At 42.0% G+C, this 22913-nt stretch overlaps 1 protein-coding gene across 1 annotated transcript in view; it reads right to left on the bottom strand.

Annotated features, from left to right (window-relative positions):
• Positions 1-22613, bottom strand: part of LOC116398371 (ubiquitin carboxyl-terminal hydrolase 43-like) — a 47083-nt gene extending 24470 nt beyond the window's left edge. Inside the window, exons 1-5 of the mRNA XM_031874608.1 lie at positions 19768-22613; positions 17082-17226; positions 7804-7972; positions 5534-5645; positions 1088-1191 (exon numbers count right to left, since the gene is read on the bottom strand). Coding sequence (XP_031730468.1) covers positions 1088-1191; positions 5534-5645; positions 7804-7972; positions 17082-17226; positions 19768-20136 — 899 coding nt within the window. The 5' untranslated portion in view covers positions 20137-22613. The remainder of the gene's footprint in view (positions 1-1087; positions 1192-5533; positions 5646-7803; positions 7973-17081; positions 17227-19767) is intronic.
• Between the last annotated feature and the right edge of the window lie 300 nt (positions 22614-22913).

Below are 22913 nucleotides of genomic sequence, written 5' to 3'. Positions count from 1 at the left end.
CACACACACACACACACACACACACACACACACACACACACACACACACACACACACACACACACACACACACACACACACACACACACACACACACACACACACACACACACACACACACACACACACACACACACACACCCACCCCTATTGGATGACTAGTCAAATTTGGAAGATCTCTTTTCCTAGCTCTTTTATGGAGATCTGACCTTCAGTGCAGCAGCCATTCATACCAAGCCCCTCAGCTGCTCTTCATCACATAGGAAATAAAGGCACCAATCATTATACTCAGTCCCTTGTAATCCTCTTAAGGTCCATTTGCTTCTGAAAGAAACTGCAGCTTTTTGTCTAATGCACTAGAAAACCTGTCCGCCGTGTGTTCTGAACATGCAGTCATCTCCATGACAGTTTTAAAGGCAGGGTTGGTAATCATCTTTACCACATTTCTTTAGATACTTTTGTGGAAACTCCCATTACATCCTGACAGCACGTAATGAATCAAATGTTCTGACAAATAAAGTGCGACTGTCAGAGGACTGTAATAAGTCCGTCAAATCATTTCATTTGTCACCAGAGTCTTCCAAAGGCTGCTGGCGAACAACTGCGAGTATTAACAAAAGACATGCTCTTTGTTTACGTTCATGAGGATCATTTTGGGAGAGTTGGTTTGGAGGGAGGCCTGAAGGGAGGAGCTGTCAGTATCACCGGCTTGGGGACTTTCTCGCTAGAGTTAACGACTTTTGGAGCTAAGTGCTGCTAGCTACTTTCATTGGAGAAGAGTTGGGCTGGGTTTTTCTGTTGGATCATTTTAAAAATCTAACATGCTGTTGCTAGTTTCTCAAGATTACCGACCCTGCTTTTAATACGCTGATAGGGTTATTTGTCCGTGTGTTTACTGCATTATGTGACTGTGCTTTCACTACCAGCGATCCATCAATGTGGCATGGCCACTGAAATAGCTTTTGGTTGGTTTATGGCCCCAGAAAGAGTGTGTACAGTATTTACATGTTGATTAGGTATGAGTCTATGTAGGTATATACACATAGATTTGTGTGTGTGTGTGTGTGTGTGAGAGTGTGTGTCTGACCTGTCAACCGCCGGGTGGTACAGTGGCCTGCTGTCCTGTGGGGACAGGTAGCTGTAGGCGGCCGATCCTCCCACTACTCTGATCTTAAACAGCACACCAGCATTCTGCAGGGAGAGGAACACACTTTGGTACATCTGTGTCCTTTCTTGCTCAAGCAGCAGGTTGATGAACGGTGGTGTGTTGTGGGGTATGACTCAATGATTATCAACGGATGAAGAAATATATTTTACTTCAGTTTGTTTGATAGATTAACTCGCCCATAAAATGACCATTTCTACGTCAATTTTGTTCCATGTGTTTTTAATGACTGGAAAAGAGGTCAACTGTTTTCCAGGTCTGCCATCACTGTAATTATAACGGGGTTTCTCTGAGGACAGACAAAGGTGAACGCTACCAGTATAGATAACCGCCGACATTCTGTAACATAGCGTCGCTCTGAAGTGCATAACTTGAAGTTATTTAAGATGATGAAACATTCTGCCCTTCACTGCTTGTGTAGCGCCTCGTAAGGCTTTGTTCTAACCGCATTCCTATTGTAACAGCATTATAACAGCATTATCTTGCATTCAGCACTAATTTGCTGTATTTCATGTAGATAGACAGGACTGTGTGTATAATATATATCGCTCAATCATCACTTTTCAAACAAATATTTGTAGTGATTCACATAATAAGATATATTTTTATTGAAACACAATACATTATCATATTGAATTATATTATATAAATATTTCATACTACATATTCAATGTTATAATATTGAACTATGGCCTAAACAACACATTTGCTCTGTATATACATATATATTTAATCTCTGTCAACATTTAAGCATGAAGAGGAGTTCCTATAAAGGAACATACAACATGACGAAGGCCTCGATGTAGAACAGAGAGTAAACCAAACAAAGCTTGAGAAGTCAACATGTGTCATTTGAACGGAGAGAAACGAGAAACAATTTCCTAATTGGTATTTCAAAACCTTTTGAATAGACATAATGGACGTGAATAAGAAATTTAGAGTTACAGAGTGCTTGTAAGGAACTTCTTTAGCATTTGGACAACATCTAAGTGCCGTGTAAACCAAACAACTCTCTAATTTGATGCTGAATCTGGCAGGATCCACACGTAACATCACACAACCGCCCTAATTTCTATCTATAGGTGACGCAACTAGTCTTGCCGCCTCCTTGTTCCTGGAATAGAGAAAATTCATCAAGGCAAGAGGGCTGATTATAGGGGGCAGAATCAGGCTGCTAATGCGTTCATTCTGAGCGGACCGACGTTAGTGCGCAGAGACTGCAGAAGTGCATAGAAAGAAAGACATTAGTTGGTTATTAGGAGCCTAAAGCAGCAAATGAAAGAGGAATAGTCTCTCTTTTAAGTTTGAATGGCCTGAGCGAGCATTTCAGATGGTCCATCTATCTATTGGACTATAATGAGTAATTACATTAGAGTTCGGTACACTTTTTGAATGAGAAGATGATCCGTGATCTGCATTAAATGAGAGCCGTCCAGTGAGGATTTTGAGTGATTTCGGGACCCAAAACTAAACCCAGGGGTCTTCCGAGTGAGAATATGAATATGCAAAGCCTTCATATCGAGAAGTAAAATAAATGCACCATCTTTAATTTGAAAGTAGCAAAGCTTTTAAATGTAGGATTGTAGGATTTGGCGGCATCTAGAGGTGAGGTTGCAGATTGCAACAGACTGAAACTTCCTCCATGTGCAAACATGTGCAAACGTACTTCCTCCGTGTGCAAACGTGCAGGCAAACTACAGTGGCCGACACAATGTTCCTATCCAGAGCCAGCGTTTGGTTTGTCTGTTCTGGGCTTCTGCAGAAACACAGCAACATAGCACTCCGAGAAGACGACCCGCTCCGTATGTAGTTATAAGCTAAGTTCTAAGGTAACAAAAACACCATTCTTATTTTCAGGTGATTATGCACGAAAGAAAACATATTTATTTGTATTATATTCCATTTCTGCCAATAGATCCCCCCTAAATGCAAACACACTGTTCCTTTAAGCTAAAGTAAGCATCCCATGTAATCAGTACGTACTAGTAACGGCAAAAAGTGACCATGAGAGTTTGAGAGCGTTGCAAAATCTATGTCAATAACAGAGGCAACTTTTATGGAATATTTTAACATCAACTCAGAAGACAGATTATTTTGAAAGAACTTTGACCGTATTTTGACCTCCCACAGTTGATCAATAACTCCTCATCAATAACTTAATCCTCCAGGACTCCGATTTATTTAATATTTAGTAAAAGACCTGAGAGGATTTTTAAACCCTGTAAAATTGTAACCGGTCTGCCGGAAAGAAAAAAACTAAAAAAACAATGTACTCTTCATGTACCCAATGTACTCTTTTGAAAGGTTAAATCCTTTAGAATCTCTAAATTATAAAACAACAAAAATTACATATTACCATCAGAGAATGTACGTTTTGAGTAAAAACAAAAAAAGAGTAAAAAACAAAAAAAGCCTGGTGTATTGTATGACCTTTACTATAAAACACAGATTGGGTTTCCCTATGAAAAGGATTCGGGTAGAAAACTGAATTAGGAGAGTTTATCCGAGAGGAATCAGCTGAAAAGCAGCAGACGATAAGAGGAAAGACTATATCTTAAATGTTATAATAAAAAAATCTAAAAGGTTTTCATTTTACAAAAGCATCTTCTGAAATGTCATCGGGTAAAATTCTGGTGAAGGTAAAATATTTCCCTCCTTAATTAAAGTGTCATGAAGTGGTCATGGTGCAGTGGCAAAAAGCATGTGTTATTGTGTTTTCCAACACAATAACAACAAACTTCACCGTTCATTTCATTTTCAAACCGTTCCACCAGCTCTGACATTTAGCACAGACCAACACACGGCCCTCAGCGAACAATCCAGTGCATGAGCACTCTCGGTTGTTTTTGATATTCTGGGAAAGAGGAACCGGACTTTTGGCATGCAAGTCAGTAACGTCTCAAGTTTTCCTTTTTTTCCATTCCCTGACAGGAAAGTTGTATTTTGCTGAATAAACCTCTGGGTGGCACCAAAACATCTCGTAAAAAAACAAAGAAGAAGCAGAGAGTAATGGCAGCAAAGTACTGGCACACTTTCGTGAAAATACAAACAGCATTGTTGTTTATTGTAAGTGCTGATATTACACAGTAATAACAGTTTGTTTTCCTTTTAAAATAAGAACAGAATCAGCAAAAAAAGAAGCCCTGCTCCCTTTGGATATTGATGGCCTTTTCAGCAAAGATTATCCGTTCAATCTTCCACCAAAAGGTGATTAAGAAATATATGTGTGGCGAAGGCGAGGGAAGGTTTAATGAGTTGGTATCTGGCCAGACAGGCTTCGAGGAGGTAACTTAGAAACCGAGATAGTGATCAGTAAATAACAGGCTGATAATTCTCTTTTCTCCTCCGCCTTAGTCCTCGTCTTATAAAGCTTAAAATCTGCTCGCTCTGGATAAGGCCACCTCAAGTATTGCCTGTCACCATGGCGTTGCCCGCGCGAGTGAGCCGGTGCGTTTGAGAGCGGAGCGGTGGTTTGGGGGCTCATGGTGTGCTGGTCCGCTTGAACGGTCTACGAGGGGAAAACACACAGAGTGGAGATGTGCTTGCGGCTCGCGGTGAGAACCGAGTGAAACTCGCGGGATGTGTTGTGTATTCAGGAATGTAGCAGTAATATAAGACATTTTAATACAATGTAATTAATACAATGTAATTAAAATCTGCCTTTTATCTCCACTCATTATTCTAAAAACATAGAACTTCATTTATAGCGGTAAAGAGGAGGATTTGTGTTATTGGATTCTGAGTGGGCGGTGACATAATTAAATGTATGCTCTATGCATGCTTTGTGTGTGTGTGTGTGTGTGTGTGTGTGTGTGTGTGTGGGTGTGTGTGTGTGTGTGTGTGTGTATGAGAATATAATGTCCCGAGGTAGTGGTAGTGTCTGGAGATCAGGAGAGATACAATTAACACCTGGTTAATTGTATTAACCAGGTGTGACGACTAAGCATTTATAAAAGAGAACTCACATAGGTATTTAATTATAAGGAGCCAACACAATACTGTAGTCACTGACATACAAAGGGTAACTCAAACTTCAACAACAGGGAATCCAACAATTATTCGCTCAGCATGCTAAGCAGGAAAACTTTTTTCTAGTTTTTTTTTGCTTGATATGTGACTCTGACATTTGTATGCAGACAATGAGAACTATTTAATCCAAACACAGAACCCAACCGTAATGAAAATTGATTAAACTTCTAATGAACCTCTGCGCTGCTATTTTAATTTGCTGCACTGGAGTCGAGGGCAAAGAAATAAAGTGGATGATGTGCTATTGGGGCTGTGTGAGGTGTCTGTGTGTGTGTGTGTGTGTGTGTGTGTGTGTGTGTGTGTGTGTGTGTGTGTGTGGGGGGGGGGGGAGACCATTACCTGAGCCTGGGATCCATTCAGCATCAGATAATAGACCTTGCTGAGGATGCTCTGCTGCAACTGGTCCCAAGAGATGCTCCTGTCCTCGCGCATGAGGAATGGAGGCCCAAACCTGAGAGAGGAGAGGAAAGGGACAGAACACGAAAAAGATTGGTAAACTCAGAAAGTCATCCACACAAAAAAAAAAAAAAAACATGAATTAATTTCAATGAAGAATTCATTAGAATGTTTTAGAGAGGAGTCGATTCAATGTTACGGTCATGGCTGTAGATTGTGGTGCTGTTGCTTGTTGTTTCTCTGTTTAACAATTGCAAGAGTTTGGCAAGACCCATGAGTTTCAGTTTATGGAAATCTAAGAGCTAAAACATACGATGATGTTTCCTGTTTCAACATGACAATGGCCCTGTGCACAGAGCAAATAAAAAAATTAAAAAATAGTTTTCCAAGTCGGTCATCACAGAACTTAATTTCGCCTGACCTCGATCCCCGTCAAGCGTCTTTGCGATCACTCGGAGAGCTGATTGTGGGCCGTGCTCTGGAGCGCATCCTTGCAGCCAGGTCACCAACATCTTGTGGAAAGCTGGAAAGTTATCGCAGAAGAGCGGTGGAGTTGTGCTTTTAGTACGGGTGTCTAAACACTTTTGGCCATGTTTAGAGCCAGTTTCTGATCCTATAGGTGTAAGTGCAACCGACAAAGAACTGTCGTTGAATTTAGGTGATGGATGGATACAGAACAAAGAGAGACCCAGGTGTTTACTACCATATACACGTGAGTCATGTGGACAAATGAGTCCTCAAATGTCACATTCTGACATTATTAAGCCTTTCATAGGAACGCCTGTTGTCGGACATGAGGACTGAAACTGGATGACAATAGGTTTATTGATGCCTGTGGGGAGCCTTACGATCTCAGAGCACTAATAATGGTGACGGAGATATTTTCAAAGCACCTTCGTATCAGAGGATTACCGTTCGAATGTTACAACAATCTCCACCCGGCACTCTGATGGACACAGACTGCCCTCGGTCAAATGAACACTCCCGTTAGAATGATGCTCTGTGTTACAAAGCACACAACGTCTCCTGATGGGTTCAGTAAAAAAACATTACAGTCACTTACATTTAGTACAATTGACCTCAGAGTGAAAAGGTCTCCAGCGGGTGAATCCACGGCAAACACAACAAATTCACTCTCGAAGCAAAATGAAATTCTTGCCTACAGTGACAACTTCATTGCTGAGGAAGTAGACATGATCAGAGCATTTCTTCTCTGATTCACAAAGCCATTCAGCGCCTGTGGGACATTTAGGCGGCGATCCAACATGTGGCTACATTTTACTTCAGTAGATGCTAAAAACTCTCGTCACAAATGCAGTAAAACCCTTAAAAGCAAAGGGAGGAAACAACAGCAACTTATCACAACATTTGGCAGAACATAAATCTGCAGAAATGTTTTCCACCGTTTGGCGAGCAGCCGTCCATCCTCGTCCACTCCAGGTAACGTTAGCGATGCCATACGGGGTTTGCTGATAAGAATAGAATAATGAATGATAGCCAATCGCTCAGCTATTTGTTTAGTTGCGACTGTATTGTAAAGATTTTGGAACTTCTTGTATTGCTGCTCAAGAAAAACTATTTGTTTACATACAAGACTAATCTACCAATGTCGATTCTTTTCTTAATCAATTGTCTTTTTTCCTCATAGAATAATCAAAAAGAACCAATAAGAGTATCGATTAGGAACCGAACCGATAAGCAGAATCAATAGGACGATATCCATCCCTACATTTAACTTTCATGAATTGAAAACACACTGTGAAAGGTTTTAAGTTCTAAGACGAACACACGGACAACTCCATCGTTGTGACCTGTCAATCACAAGTTAGCCCCGCCCTAAAGCATACTCAGCTTCATGGTATTTTACTTTAAATGGGACCTTAATTTACTAAATGAACATCATGCTGTGTTGAAGAAGACTTAAAACCACCGATTGAGACCATAAACTCATGTTTTACTGAAACAAAAATATAAATCAAGTGAGAAGTTGTCAGGCCGCTGATGGCCAGTAATGAGAATGGAAGTTTAAGGCACTTCAGCATTGGCCGAGTTGATTGGAGGTTGCCGCCTCAGTTCATCCCCGAGTACAAGGGGACGTTTGTGCCAAATTTGAAGACGTTCATTCCTGAGAAATCGGGTAAACGAGGATGGACAGACAACTCGAACACATAACGCCACACAACAACTTGGAAATCAATCAGCCTGCAGCTCACCTGACGGCCTGCGGGCCAGATCCTGCTGTGCTGCAGATGACGAGGAGGACCTTGCTGGAGCCGCCCTGGTTCAGGTATTCAGAAGAGAGCGTGCCAGACGGAGGTAACCTCTGACCGTCAGGTCCAGCCGTGGAGGTGTAGGGGGAGGAGGGGAGGCTGTGGGGATACCCTGTGCAGAACAGAGGAGGGCAGAACAGACGGTTTCATAAAAGCTGAAGAAGAAGAAGAAGCAGCAATATCTCTAACATGAAGGTGTACATGTCGGAGGAAATGAAAGGGTAAAGAATATAAAGCCGATTTGATTTGAGTTTGACAGGAGACAGCTTGTCTGTGAGTACCTGGGGTCGAGATCACTAAAACCGTGTGATCAGAATAAAAACCCTGGAATAATCAAAGGTTTTCTTTCACAAGCGGACTCGAGAGAAACTCAGGGATGCATTAGTTGTGCGCAGGTAGGTCAGTCTATGGCCGTATTCAGATGGCCAACTCAAATCTGTTTCTTATTTGCATATCAACATTGTATCCAGATTGATTTTTAGAAAGTCTGGACCTCAGTTGCAAAACACCTTTGGGTGCCAGAATGAGAAACTGCTGTGCAAGGAGCAACGTCTAATGTGAAACGTTTACACTGAAAACATTTCAAAACATTAATATTGAATTGCTCTTTGATTCTTATTTACCCCCGAGGAGCTGTAAGATGAATTACATCTGCTACCACACATGTGCTTGCGCACACACACGCACACACACAGTGTGATTAATAGTGGGTAACAGCTGAGGGGATACAGAAGGCCCAACCTCTCGTCTCTCAGCAAACATAAACTTTGACATTATCAGAGGCTATAATTAAACAATGCTTGTGCGAACCCCACTGAGCAATTAATCGCTGCCACTTTCCAACATCACACGTAGAACACACCTGAACACAGACACAGGAGAGTGTGAATAGATGTAAAGCTCAGATGGAACGCCTTAACAAAAAAAAAAAGCTTTGTGTGAAAGACATAAAACATTTCAATAAGTAGATACAAATTTTGATTTAAAAAGTAATAATATATGAATACAAAAATAAAAGTGCTGTTAAAACAAGGTCAGAAAAGTGAAAAAAGAAGCTTTTGACTAATGTTTGTGTCAACTGTCTGCTACTAAATCACTCAGCGTTGTTTTTCTTTCCCGGCAGACGGGAGAAACTCGATGTGACATTTTAGGCATATTGGATGCCCTTTGGACGGCCAATTCATCTCCTCACGCTTTGTCTGTCACCCCTCCCTCCATACTCTCCGTCACCGCTCACTTTTTCACTTGGGAGGTTGAAAAGTAAAAGACTATAAGAGTATTTAGTTTCGATACCAACTGTAGAGCATGACTACCCAACCATTAACCCTCCAATTCGCCAATAAATCAACTGTTATTTTTTAATTTACGTTTTATAAATGTTGCTAATTCTTGCTGTAATACTGAATGACTTCCTTCCTTATTTGTTCCCCAGCAACTACTCAGTATTTCAAGTACCGTATTGCAAAGTGTTACTAAAACAGTTTAAAAAATGACATGAAACTTCTGGTAAATAGTGGGAGGAGCAGAAAGGTCACAACCCCTGAAGAAGGGAATAATATTCTGCATATAAGAATACAACCCTGACACCTTTAAATGACATTTGTATATGAATGTGGTTAGATGGTTACGCTTTGAAAGGATAGTAATTGCTAACAGATTAACAGGATTATGCTCAACATAATGATTGAGAAATGTTAAAGGTGCAATCTGTAGCCACGAGTCACAGGAGCAGCGCTGGGTCCAACATGTGTAACGGTGGCAAAAGAAAGTTTGCTGATCCAAGATCATCAAAAGGGGAGTTTCAATATCGCGCAGTACACACAATATGGGCCGAAACGTGAAGGTTATAAGGGTTTCAGCAGCAGTTTAAGCTTTTTTCTTGATATACAGCTGATGACAGTAAATTTAGACTGTATGGAACCAGTAGTAGAGGTGAAATCATAGACTGTATATAAGAAGTGGATGCTGTCATCGTGTCGCCACCCATTGGTTTGTGGACTGCCGTTATGAAGCCTTGAGTTCGGCGATTTTGCCTTCGCCATCGTGGAATACGGCCGTCGCCATCTTGGCTATTTTGCAACCGACAAACGGAAGTTACCAAATTTGGAATGCGGAGGAGTGTTCATCAACAATGTTTCCTCATGTAGAATGCACATTGAATATCCAGGATACAGGGTTGAATAGCATTAAAACAGCCGTATTTTAACAGCACTTGTATTTTAGTGGCTGGTTTTCAAAACCACAAAGTAATATGCCGTGCATGGCAAGGAGCGGGATTTTGCCCCCACACGTCCCGGAGTCTCATTCTCACCTCCTCCGCCCTCTCTCCAGGAGACGGACAGAGGAGCCGCCACAGACGGAGGGAGGTGTTAGCTGGGTGGAAAAAAAGACGGCGGGAGTAGAGAGAGGTGAGACGGTGAGAGTGAGAATAGGAGTTCTCCCAGGGCAGAAAGGAAAAGAGCAGTGGTTGCCAATTTTGCAAAGTAATTCCCAAAGTGAGTAAAGACAATTGTACTCAGACAGCGGGCGTGAGAGAGAGAAGCTGCATCTCGTGACTGTATTGATCTAATGATCAACTAGCACGATATTGAACCATTTGTTGTTTTTGTGACAATGTCACGGATGCTGTGGGAATCCGTTTATGATCTGCAATTTTTAATTAAAAGATAAACATGAAGACTGAAGTGACTGCGAGTGAAGTCAGGGAGAAAGAGACTTGAGATCGGAGGTGGTGAGCGTGGCGCCGTTAATCAAACAGCTTAGCCCTGAAGAACTCACTCCACTTCATGTGGCAATCACTCTCCTCTCGCCATCCACCATTTCTTTCTTTTGCATTATCTTATATACTCCTGTCTCTCTCCCTGGTACTCTATTCATCATTGCTATCATCTGCTTTTCAGGGGTGCAACGGATTGCAAAACGCATGGTCTGGATCGTATCAGGGTTTTGAGTCACGGAGCGGATCAGCAGGAAAAAAAATGAACAAATATAACTTTTAGAGAGATGGCCAGATCACTTCTTTTTTTGCCGCCTGTACCGATTGCCGATCGTCGATAGAGATTGTTTTTGTTGTTTTCTTTCAGCAGCCGGTAAAGGCCTACGAGGCTCCAGATTATGTTTCTCACCAATGTCCAGAAACATAATTTAAACCAATTAGGAAATCAAAGATTCTATTTTTATTGATAACAATTTAGTTTTAGTTTCTTGGTATCTTAAGCTGCTAAGAGCAAGTGTAAGAAAGTTAAACAGATCATAATTCCCTCTCGAAAGCATCTCCTTCAAACAGCTGTATCCATTCAAGTTTCCCGCCAAGATTACATTTGAACACGTCATGATTTTTGGAGCCGTAAGTAGACAATCACATTTTGCTGTTGCACCAGAGGCAAAAGTCTTACTTCCCCCAAAACTGCTCTGTTTGTTCATTACTTATGTGTAAAAAACAAATAGCACAAGTTGTGTAACACAGAACAAGCAAAAAACAACAACAACAAGAGAGGATTTTGGCCACATCCTGACTGGAACAGACATCTCTCCCAGGTGGTTCAGGACCAAATGAGTGACCCCTGACAGTGCAATCCACACACCTGGCTAAAAATACCAACCGACCGTTGGGTTTAACCCCGGACGAATCCGTGGTCGGGGCAGCAAGCAGCCATCTGACCACAAGTGCCCCCGTTGACAGCGAAGCACCTGAGCTTTCTGCCAACAGCAACAACAGATTAGGGGGGGGGGGAGGAACTCAAATACACCTGATGCCGCCCTCCTACTTCTTCCCTTCTCTTTCTTCTTCTGCTGTCCCTCAACTACACAAAGTTTATCTTGGTATTTTGCAATTAGTGACATGTTTCAAATATTAGTCGGTCAACAGTCCACAACACAGTGCTGCAAATTTGTGTTAATCATATCTGTGAATAAATAAGATATAAATGGTAGACATGCTGGATTTTAGCTTTGTTGCAGGAACCAAAGACAAGTCAGCCGAAAGGTTTTAGATTCTAAGTCTTCAACTGAGAAGATGACCACAAAATGATAGAAAATAGAAAGGGGCTCTCTGGTCAACACAACCGTAAAAAAACGACTTCCTCCAGTGATCGCCTTCCCTGCCGACTGGTTCACTTGAACACAATTAGGCTGTCTTGCCAATTACACCGCAGGTTTAGTTTTGACAGGCCTGTGGGTAGAGGAAGCTTTCAAGCGCAGACACTTATTGTTCTTCACGAGGCAGCTGAGCCGAGCCGTCGCTGTTATTTCCCCCGATGATTTCAGAACACGTTCCAGAGGCGGCGATCAGAGCACCGAGTGTAGGCGCTTTTTTCAGGTTATTTTAAATGATGAATCCCACCGGAGGGGGGAGGAGTTTCCCTGTGAATGTCCCAGACATATTTTTGCTTTTCTGCACTGAGTTCGCTTTGGGCAACCTGTAATTGCCGTAATGGAACCGCACGGAGTGTGTACTTTGCAAAAGGCTTCATTTGCATGTGTAATGTTTTTTGTCTTCAACTTCAAGAGCACACACATTTAATGTCCCTTGTGCTCCCAAAGCCATGCTTCCTGCCGCAAGACAAACACATGAGCACTGCTTTTCATGAGCCAAAAAAAAAAAAAAAAAAAAGAGAGTGACTCATCAGGTGACCAGAAACACGACCCCGAATGAATGACGGTGTTATTCTGTAATGGCTGAATGTGTAAACAAGCAACTGCTTACACTGATTTGCTACATTAACTTAAAAATGTTCATAAATTGTCTCTGCTGCCCCCAGGAGGCCAAAAAAAATGTTTTAGTAAATAAAAATTAATTCAGTAGCTCAGCTGTCTAGGTGTCAAATACTTGGACAGCAAGTGTGTGTTCACTCGCGCAGACGTAAAAGAGGCGGATTGAAGGATGCGACGGCCCCGATTAACACCTCAGAGTAATCCCAGACTCTCTGCACTTGCACGCAGCCCCCAGTGGGTTGATGGGGACGACACGGTGGTTTACCCTCGGCCTCGCAGTTCCTCGAGACAGGACCTGAACACTCGAGAACGCTGATTGTGGAGCCACGGTGTACGGTAAAGTGTGTGTGTACGTGAGGCGACGCGGAGGGAATGAAAGAAAGACTTCAATTGCTGCATCTAATCTCAGACTGCTGTCAATCCCTGACAGATCCCTTTATCTCCATTAAGAAATGTCCACCGTTCCCTGGGAATCCTCTCTTTTTATAAAAACAACACACACACACACACATTTTGTCTTTCCCTCTCTCTCTCTCTCTCTCTCTCTCTCTCTCTCCCCGTGCAGGCAGCTCCCACAAACCACTCCGCTCAAATCTTGATTGACTTTCCCATTATCGTGGAGAACTTAACTTTTTAACTCCAAGGGCACCAAGTGAGCATCACACAAAGTTAGCACGCTTTGCTTCCCTGAGCTACATATATGCAGCATTTTTCTTCTTCTTTTTGTGCAGCGTCATGACTCCATTTATGTGCAAATATCCTGGATTGTTGGGGGTGAAATAGGATGCTACCGTGGCGCTTTGGGACCTAATTGATTTTGCAGCGTTTCTTCATCACGAGACCTCCTGCTGCCATTTCGTCTAATGCGAAAACCTCATTATTGTACCTGATTCAATATCCTCCAACAGTTAAAGTCGGGGGAAATCCAGCTCCCAAACGCTGGAACACACAGCAGGTTGTGACGACGGAGGAACACACTGCATGCAATAAACCTTCTCCAGCATAACTGCAAAGCATGAGAGTTGCTTCACTCGGCCGTGAGGTTTACATACTTTCCATGGCCAATCATTCATTGGTCCATATCATGTTTCTGCATCTTAAAGTAACATCACTCACACGTGAATACGCCAAACAAACTCGCATCTCTTTAAGTAAAAAAAGACTCCTCGGGAAGTTTTTCATTAGATTTTTGGTTCTACAGGCTTTTTTTCCCTTCCGTCATCCATCACGGCAGCAGTAGGCTTTACTTTACTTTCACCGAGGCTGCACAAACAAACTTACATGATGGACAGCATCACTGCCGGAGATGAAGGGTCGTTTAGTCTGAGGAAGAGACCTCTGCACTGCCTGACATACGTGATGAGGACCAAATCAAACAACTAGTCCCGACAATACACACACACACACACACACACACACACACACACTTGTGTGTCATTATGTACTGTTTTATATATTTACAGCAGAGTGACTACACTGTACTGGCAAGTCTGGAGAGGAGTCTTACATAAATAACCTCGGTTATGTATTCTTGTAGTTTAGACTCTTTTAAATTCAGTTGAGGAAATAGGTGGCTTGTAATAGTTTAGAAAGTTTCAACAATGGTGTTTTATTCTCTGAGTTGTCAAAATTGGTGTGTTGACAGATGATGAAACGGTTTTTATACACTTGAAACACCTAAAATAAATCCCATCGAGATATGGGGAAAAAAACCTGTACTTTCCGATTATGCTCACAAGCGTAAAAATGTTCCCTGTGTTACTTTGTCTGCCGTCATCATCATCTTTTATCGCCGCCGTGGTTCTCAGCTGTAACGATCGTGTAACTTCACATGCAACATTCCACAAAATGTGACATAAATCTCACTGAACGAAGTCGTGATATCCTGGAATCTGGTCTGTTGTGACCTCATGAATTATTCCGAGGTAAGGACCATTCATCATTTTGCTCAGATCGCTCGTGAGAACGGCAGACGTGTGTGTGTGTGTGTGTGTGTGTGCGCGCGCTGTGAGGGCCATGTATTTATGAGACTCCCCAGTGTAACTCTAATGGACTCATTACCCGTGTTTGTTTTTACTCATGCACATGTGTTTCTGTGTGCGACTGCGAGTGAAATCAAACCGTATGCGACACTGTTTTTAACTGTGTGAAGGCACAACAGAAACGCCAGTGAAGAGTCTTCATTTTTCATGAGCACTTTGAGCACATGTGTGAAATATTGATGTCGTTCTTCTTCTCCCCCCCCCCCATAAGGGCTTCATTGGACGAAGGCTAACCACAACTTCTTTGACTGCCAACCTAGGGAGCCATCAATTAATGCCCTCACGCTGACGATTGAATTAACTTGACTCAGTTAAGCCCCTTTCAGACGTGAACATTGATGTGTTAAAGGAATCGCTGCGTGATAAAAGACGTACAGCTGTCTTTTCCTCCTAAGCGTGGCGGATACTTAGCCGGAGAACAGGAGCGAGTGGAGAGTAATGCCATCAAGAGGAAAGACAAGGGGGGGGGGGGGGCGCTCCTTGCTTCATTAACTCCACCAGAAGTTGTCTAAGCACCTGTAACCTGATACATTTTCCTCATAAACTTCACAACTCATTAGATATGCATGTGCCAAAGCCGCTGCTTAAAACTAAAGAAACATCAATTCAAAATGTTATTTTCCGCTTCACCTGCAGGCGTCACAATAAGGTTATTACTTTGATTAAAACTGGCTCATCCAGAGCATTTCCTTCTAGTACTTTTCAGTACTTTCCAGCTGTATATAACAATGAAATCCTCCGAATTGAATTTATTAAATGCAACCTGGACTCCGCAGAACACGGCTAGATGGATTAACCATCCCGGGAAATTGAAAGCATTTTGCAGAATACCTCGTAAACATCCATATGTATCCTAAAAGTTATCGTTCATGTTGGCACAATGACACATCCAAGCAGCAGGCAGATGTTCTAAAACACACCTTCACAACAAACTTAAAGCTATGAAAAAAAGGGATTAAAAGGATGCAAAAAATAACTCCATCCATGGCGCATATACACTTTCAGCAAACATTTTTCGTGCACAAATTGTTCTTCGCCCCCATGTGTCCTCGCCTTCCCCTCTGGTCTGTGCCACTGGCTCCCTCTACTGCCCAACTTACGTTCATAACAGCCCAGTGAGTGATACTTAGCCCACATAAACCCTACTGTAGCATGCACAAATTATTCCAATCTGGTTGGAGCCACAATTCTGACTAATGATACAGCCGACAGGGGTGTCGTTTCTCATAGTGTGATCACCATCCAGGGTAACTTAACTGTCAGAGTGGCCCTGCTGAATGTGAGTTCACTATCTAATAAATCATTCACCTGTCAAGATGTTATTTCGTCCAATAAACTATGTATGTCTTTTTTTGTCACAGAACCTTGGCTAAACATGGATATTATTCCATTAACAGAAGCTTTCTTTGTGAACTCTCTCTGAGCTCCTATGTGACATATGACATATGTATGACAGGCTTTTAATTTCAGGTGATTTTAATAGTCTCAACAACAAAGAGTATCTTCACGCGTACCTGGTTAACACCCGTGACAATTCAATTCCACATCCCCGGTCTGTAACTCAGGTTTTTATTATTTATGTATTGTTGATATATTTAGATATTAAGGCCACAACAATTTTTTTTCTGACTGGTTTTAACACCGATGATTTAAACATGATGAATTAATTCTGAATCGCTACATTTAGCGAGTGAAGTGCATATCTCAAAGGGGCTCCAGTTAGCCTTTTTGCTTTATAAAGCAGAAAGTGTGTTTGTGTGTCATTACACTGTCAACAGTGCATTCGGGAGTATGCATCAGACTGTATCACACTAGGCAAATCATTTATACAGACAACAAAGCCCAACGCAGATCCTTCAGGTCACTGGTTTCCAGCCTGAACTGGAATTTACTTCCCCTTCCCTGTTACGTAAAAAGTATTGTATCCAGTCTGTTACTCATCTATGCGATTTATATTTTGACCACAGTCTTTTATGAGGAACTGTATGTTTTGGAAATCCATATACATACAATCGACTAACTGTCCTCTATCCAAAGCTGCTGACCACTGATCAAGAACTCTGACATCTACTGTTTTCTTCTCGATGGTTCTTACTAGCCACACTCTGATAACTCCTCAGAGTTTTAGATAAATGAATCATTTGTAGGAGCTCATCCAGGTGAGACGCTTCTCATACTTACTTCCTTAGTCATTCAAAAGTTATTATGTTTGGGGGAAATCATGCATAAAGAAACAGAATGAGAGGAGGAACACAAAGCTCATTGCAGACAATGACCCTCTCCTCACCAAAGTAAAAAGTCTGCCTGTGAAAAATATCCAGTGAAAGTGAAAAACAGTGAATCAGTGTAAATAAAAGGTCATCAGGAGGACTACGAGAGGCTGAAAAAGAGAAAATTGGAAATGTGGAAAAAAAATGAGAGAAGTGTGGTGCATGTTTTTGATGGACATCCTGTTGCCGTGGTTACCTGAGTGCGGCGCGGAGCCTCCACGACTATAGAGGGGAGGAGCCTGAAAGGCGTAGATGACGTCGCTATCGGCGATTGCCGTCAGGTCATCGTCATCTGAAAAGGAACGCTGGAAACCCGTGGAGTACAACTCTGAAAGGATGACCTGTGAGAGAGAAAAAAATACATCAAGACACAAATTCAAAAAGAGCAACATCTGCAAAGGGAATAATATTAAGGACAAGTTTCTTTTATCTATCAGAGAAGTGTATTTCATGTTTAAGTCAGAGATCCCCAGGGCCCTGACAGTCAAACAGAACATTTGTATTAAGTGAGGAGAGCGATGTGATTCACACTGATGAATATTTTGTGCTTGTAAGTATTTAAAGTGCAGACAGAGAAGGTTGTTTTTCTCCTATTTATTTGTTTGTGTTCCAAAATACTCAATTGTGATTGGATGGCAGATGTCCTGCTTACGTGCAAAATATATGTGAAAGGATTATTAAAATGCAGGTAACCAAAGCAACTGCTCTTACGTCGTCACACTGTTGAAATATGAACGAGCCATGGGCTTGATTGACTTAAATCAAACCTATGATAATGTCACAGAGTGTGGCCAGTATGACTCAGTGTGTGTGTGTGTTTGTTTGGTTAAGGGCCTCACCCGTTTTAATATTAAGTGCAAACCCCACCCACCTGTGTTTAGGTGTACGCTGGCAGGAATACAAGCAAAACCAATACGAGTGACAAAGGGGTAAATGTTCCCACTCTAACTAATGCAACAAAACAAACAGAAGAGTGTGGGAGATGTTAATTAAGTACATTGTCCAGGCGCAGTCCTGAGAAGAGGTCTAATCAGTATGTGAAAACGCCTGTGTGGGTAGACCATGGGACCGTGGGTGGGAGCTTAACAAGAAAATCTCACCCTGTGAACTGAAAAAAATTTCCTTATCGGGAAGCCAGTGAAGCTGCAAGAAAAAACAAAACACGAAAACAGGGCAAAAAGATAAAGATAGAAGCTAAAGCCTAAAGATCCCAGTGTTAAAGTGAACCACTGCGTCACCTGGCGGTCGAGACGCGGGACAATGAAATTAAGGAACAGCACTGTTCCTGTAAAGCCGGGTAGGTCTTTATTTACTCTTACTATCATTAAGAAGCAAAAGCTGCATGATTTAAGAAGAAGTCTTAAATCAGAAGAACGTTGGTGCATCACAACACTGACGTAAAGAAGAATTTAAATTCCAGGCAAAACCATGGCAGACACTGAGAACCAAAGGGTGACATAAAGAAAACCCCTCAGAGGAACATTATTACATCAAGACACTTTCTATACAGTGTATTTTGGAAAAGATTTTGACATAAAGGTATATTTTTTTATAAGAATAGATAGTGGAACAATCCACTTATCGACCACAAAAAGGGTATCTTTGCTTCTCTTTTACTCTCACGCTGCTGTGGACACGGGTTTATAAAACCCAGGAATATTCATCATCTGTTGTCGGGCAGGTGAAAGATTTATGAACGGATACCTCTGGAACCTTTTCCTCTAACCTTTATCTTGATGGTGACATTTCAGCTTACTATGTGAACGCATTCAACTGTTACCCTGCTATATAATAGAGACTTCTGTTTGATTTTTTGTTTTGTTTTGAACCTGGGTTTTCTAGCTCCTCTCTTGAGCGCCTGCCTGCTCTCCTCCCTGCTTTGTGGTCTCCTAGTGGCGAGGAATGAGGCAGAGGGGCCATCTTCTGTTACCAGTGTTGCATAAAAGCGTGGTGTAATAAGCAAGGTAAACAGCTAACTAGCCAGCTGCTAAATTAATAATATTTACCAACTTAATGCTTCAGCCACTCAGTCTTGTCACATGTGTAGGAAAAGCACATTGCTATCACCAGATGAGTGAGAACTTTATTCGGATCTTTTTCTGTAACCAGTGCTGCGTGAGAGCATGGAGGAATAAGCAAGCTAGCAAAGTAGCCAGCCGTCCGCTAGTTAGCTTGCTACTTCCGCCATGCTTTCATTCAACCAACTCTTCATCTCTCTAATAGTTTGGTCTAACAGCAACATCTCTCTCCACCTCTATAATAATTTAGCAGCAGCCGTGACGGCTGTTTTAAACTATAAGTAACATTTTCTCTCTAAAACATTTCCCCAATATTGCAGCTTGATAGAGCCTTGAATCCCAGTTCATCATCTCAAATGTATGCAATTTGGATTCTGGCAGTCAACAACACAGCAAGATGATATTTCATGTCCAACCTCAGCCCCGCTACCCTTGAGGTGATTCGTGCCTCCAGTGTTTCCTTTGTTCTGCCTCCAGCTAACGCTGTGACGTAATCTTGAAGTCGGCTGTAAAATGCTCTATATAACAGAGCAAAGCAGCAAATCCTCGTTTTTTTTAGATACTAGAACCATCAAGTGTTTGGCATTTTTACACAAAAAAAGAAAGCTGGGTTACAAAAATAGATCTTTCATTAAAGCCCATAAATACTTCTGATCCACCCACACAGGTGTTTCCACTTATTCTACCTCTTCTCAGGACTGTGTGAGAGCGTGCAGACTGCTTGATTTGCATCTCCCTCACTCTCCTGTGGCACCTCTAGAGTCTGGTGACCTCGCGTAATTTTCCGTCCCAATTTTACAGAGCAGACGTCTTTGTGTGTGTGTGTGTGTGTGTGTGTGTGTGTGTGTGTGTGTGTTTCTGTACCTGGTCCGGGGAGATTTTGCCCTCCTCTGCCACCATGGCTCTCAGGCAGGACAGGGAACCAAAGAGGGGTACAGCCAGCCCCACCCGCAGGTACCTCTGACCCTTCGTACTGAACACCAGCGTCACACACATCGGCCTGTGGGGCAAATAAAACAGGGGGCCAAAGGGAGGGAGGGTGAGGAAGACAGAGAGGGAGATAGATGATATAGAGCAAAGTGCCAAATTGTTTTGCAATTCTGATTTTGCATGTTTACATTTATTACAGATTCCAAACAAACCCTGGCACACTGAGTCATTAACATATTTGTATGCAGACACACACACACACACATCAGTTGATACGTGCATACCGTTTAGAGATCCACACATCAACCAAAACCAAAAAGAGACGATAATATGACTGAAGAATTCAAGGACGCCGGGGGCAACCGACGCCGTGTTGTCAGTTTGTTCATACGATGTGTTGAGTCTTGATGTATTTCAGCTGCTTAACAGCAAAACAAAACATTCGATAAAATGAGACTTTGAGACGCGCCGCTGAGCTGTTTCATGGCTAATAAGATTGGGGAAAAGATTTCCTCTTGACAATACTGTCGTACAAAATCTAATTTCATGAGCACAAACCATCCGATTTGTCTGTGTCGGACTTTTTTTTTATCTGAAGTGAATAAACTATTTCCAGATGTTGTCTTTAGTGTTTCATTTTCCCCTGATGCGTGACAAGACATGAGCAGCACATCGGTGATGGTCCCGCATGAAGAAACCTGAAATCTTTCAGGGATGAAGATTTAAAAAGGGTCGAGGTGCCGCGGGAAGATGAGAGGACATGAAGGAGAGCAGGTAGCATGGAGGAGAAGACGGGGCGGGGAGACAGAGTAAGGTCACGCCTTCTCATTTGGGAAGAAGACCTCCACTTCCTGTTTCCCATCATGCATTATTCAGGTGAGTAATGTGTTATGCGGCGGCGAGGCTGACAGGGCAGACGGCGGAGGATCTGAGGCAGATGTTTTGTTTGCGCTGTTAGATGCTGCGCGATGAGACACCGAGATGTGCAATGAAACGGCAACAGAGGTGTAGGATGACACTCGAGAGGAAGAGGAAATGGAGATGTCATCTTACAAAGCAGGGTTTTCTTCTTTTTTTTTTTTTTGCAGCCTCCCGAGCCCCAGCTGGATCGGAGCCTGTTAGTCCTCATTAAACAGAAACCTCTCATATGTTCCCACATGAAGCACCAAGAGCGCACGGTGTATGCAGTCTTTAACACTCTCTTGAAATATTCAATCAACAAGCGCAGTATTTAACAGTAATTGTAATCTTTTTCTGGTAATGAAAGCTAATTTGAAAGGTCTGTGTTCAGGTGCTGGTTGAAAACGAGTGGCACAGTTTAAAAAAAGAAATTGGTGCAGCAGAACCAGATCATCTTTATTCCATGCATTCTTCTACCTTGTCAAAACCTGCCTTCTACATTACCCCCAATGCAACTCGATCGTTTTAGAAAATAATAACTCTAGTAGGAATTATGCTGAGACTGACTGTGCAAGGTTAGATCAGGAGAAAACACTCAGAGATACTGCCGTCCTACTATTCTCTCCGCCACAACAGCATTATCTGCAGCACCCAGACCTCAATGCCCTACTGCCAGCCAGACCCCGCTGTGTCTCTGGGGGCCCTCCGACTTATCAGGCATTCTGCTGGGATACTGCTGCAGCAGGACGACGCAATGAGGCCACTGTGTGTGTGTGTGTGTGTGTGTGTGTGTATGTATGTATTGGGGGGGAGGGGGGCACAGACCAAACACTGTCAGAGAAATGGGGTTGTGGAAGTCATTCGTGCAGAGAGGATGCAGATCAGCAGCGTCTGTATGTTTGAAGATAGAGGGATTCACTGAACACTGAACGTAGGCATTTGTTTCTTTTCTTTCTCTTTTAAGATGTCTTGTGCATGTCTGGACACATGGAGAGAGAACAGAGAGAGAGAACGGGGCTAATATGTGACAAAATGTTGTGGTTACCCAGCATGCCTTGGTCACCAAGACGCCCCTCATTCGACTTATTTCAAGTTTTCAGTTATTCTGGGTGGTTAGACCTCTACTTAGTTCGACGTTGGGTTGAAGCTTTGATGGGAATAGAGGTGTCACGAGAACCGATACTTCGGTACCAAGTCGATGCTAAAATTCTGAAAACACTACAGGACTTGTGTCGAGACAAACGGGGTCTAAAATCCGAAAAGGACACAGTAAACTCACTATCCACGCGTCCACCCTATCTTATCCCTGATAATGCTGCATTGCACACAACAAATCTGTGTTGAACTCGGCAGGAGGGAGGCTAGTAAATGTTAGCTGTTAGTAGCACAGTCCTGCTGAGCTAACGTTAAGGTTGCATTGAGTTTCATCGTTTTTTTTTACAGCAATATAAACCAAATATTAAAGAGGGGATTATAACGTGGCTTTAATTGTTTTTTTTGTTGCATTTTTACGGTGGTATCAAATTGGGTATCGAATATCGTGGAATTTCACAGGTATTGGTATCGACTACTTAATTACTGGCATCTTGACATACATAGACGGGAATCATGAGGAAGAAGTCAATCAATCCTGAGTCCTGAGACTGGCTCTAATCAGCCAAAATAATTAAAATCCCCTGGGTGTGTAGGGCCTTTAATGCCGAACCCCAGTGTACACTAGAGCCACGAAGTCTTATCTCCCTCTTTCTCTCTCTATTTGCGTCTCTATTGTCAAACTCAGCAAGATCAACATTGAGTAGCCTTAATAGAGCATTGACAAACAGCCCATAATTAATTTTTATATGCATATACACACACATATATACATATATATATATACACACACATATATATATATATATACACACATATACACATATATATATATATATATACACACATATACACACACATATATACATATATATATATACACAGACATACATATACATATATACACATATATATACACACACACATATATATACACACATATATATACACACACACATATATATACACACATATATATACACACACACATATATATACACACACACACATACATATACACACATATATATATATACACACATACATATACACACATATATATATATACACACATACATATACACACA

Source organism: Anarrhichthys ocellatus, unplaced genomic scaffold (genome assembly GCF_004355925.1).
Source record: "Anarrhichthys ocellatus isolate YVR2014 unplaced genomic scaffold, GSC_Weel_1.0 scaffold83, whole genome shotgun sequence".
In the NCBI taxonomy this organism is placed as follows: domain Eukaryota; kingdom Metazoa; phylum Chordata; class Actinopteri; order Perciformes; family Anarhichadidae; genus Anarrhichthys; species Anarrhichthys ocellatus.
This window is presented reverse-complemented; position numbering and strand designations above follow the sequence as displayed.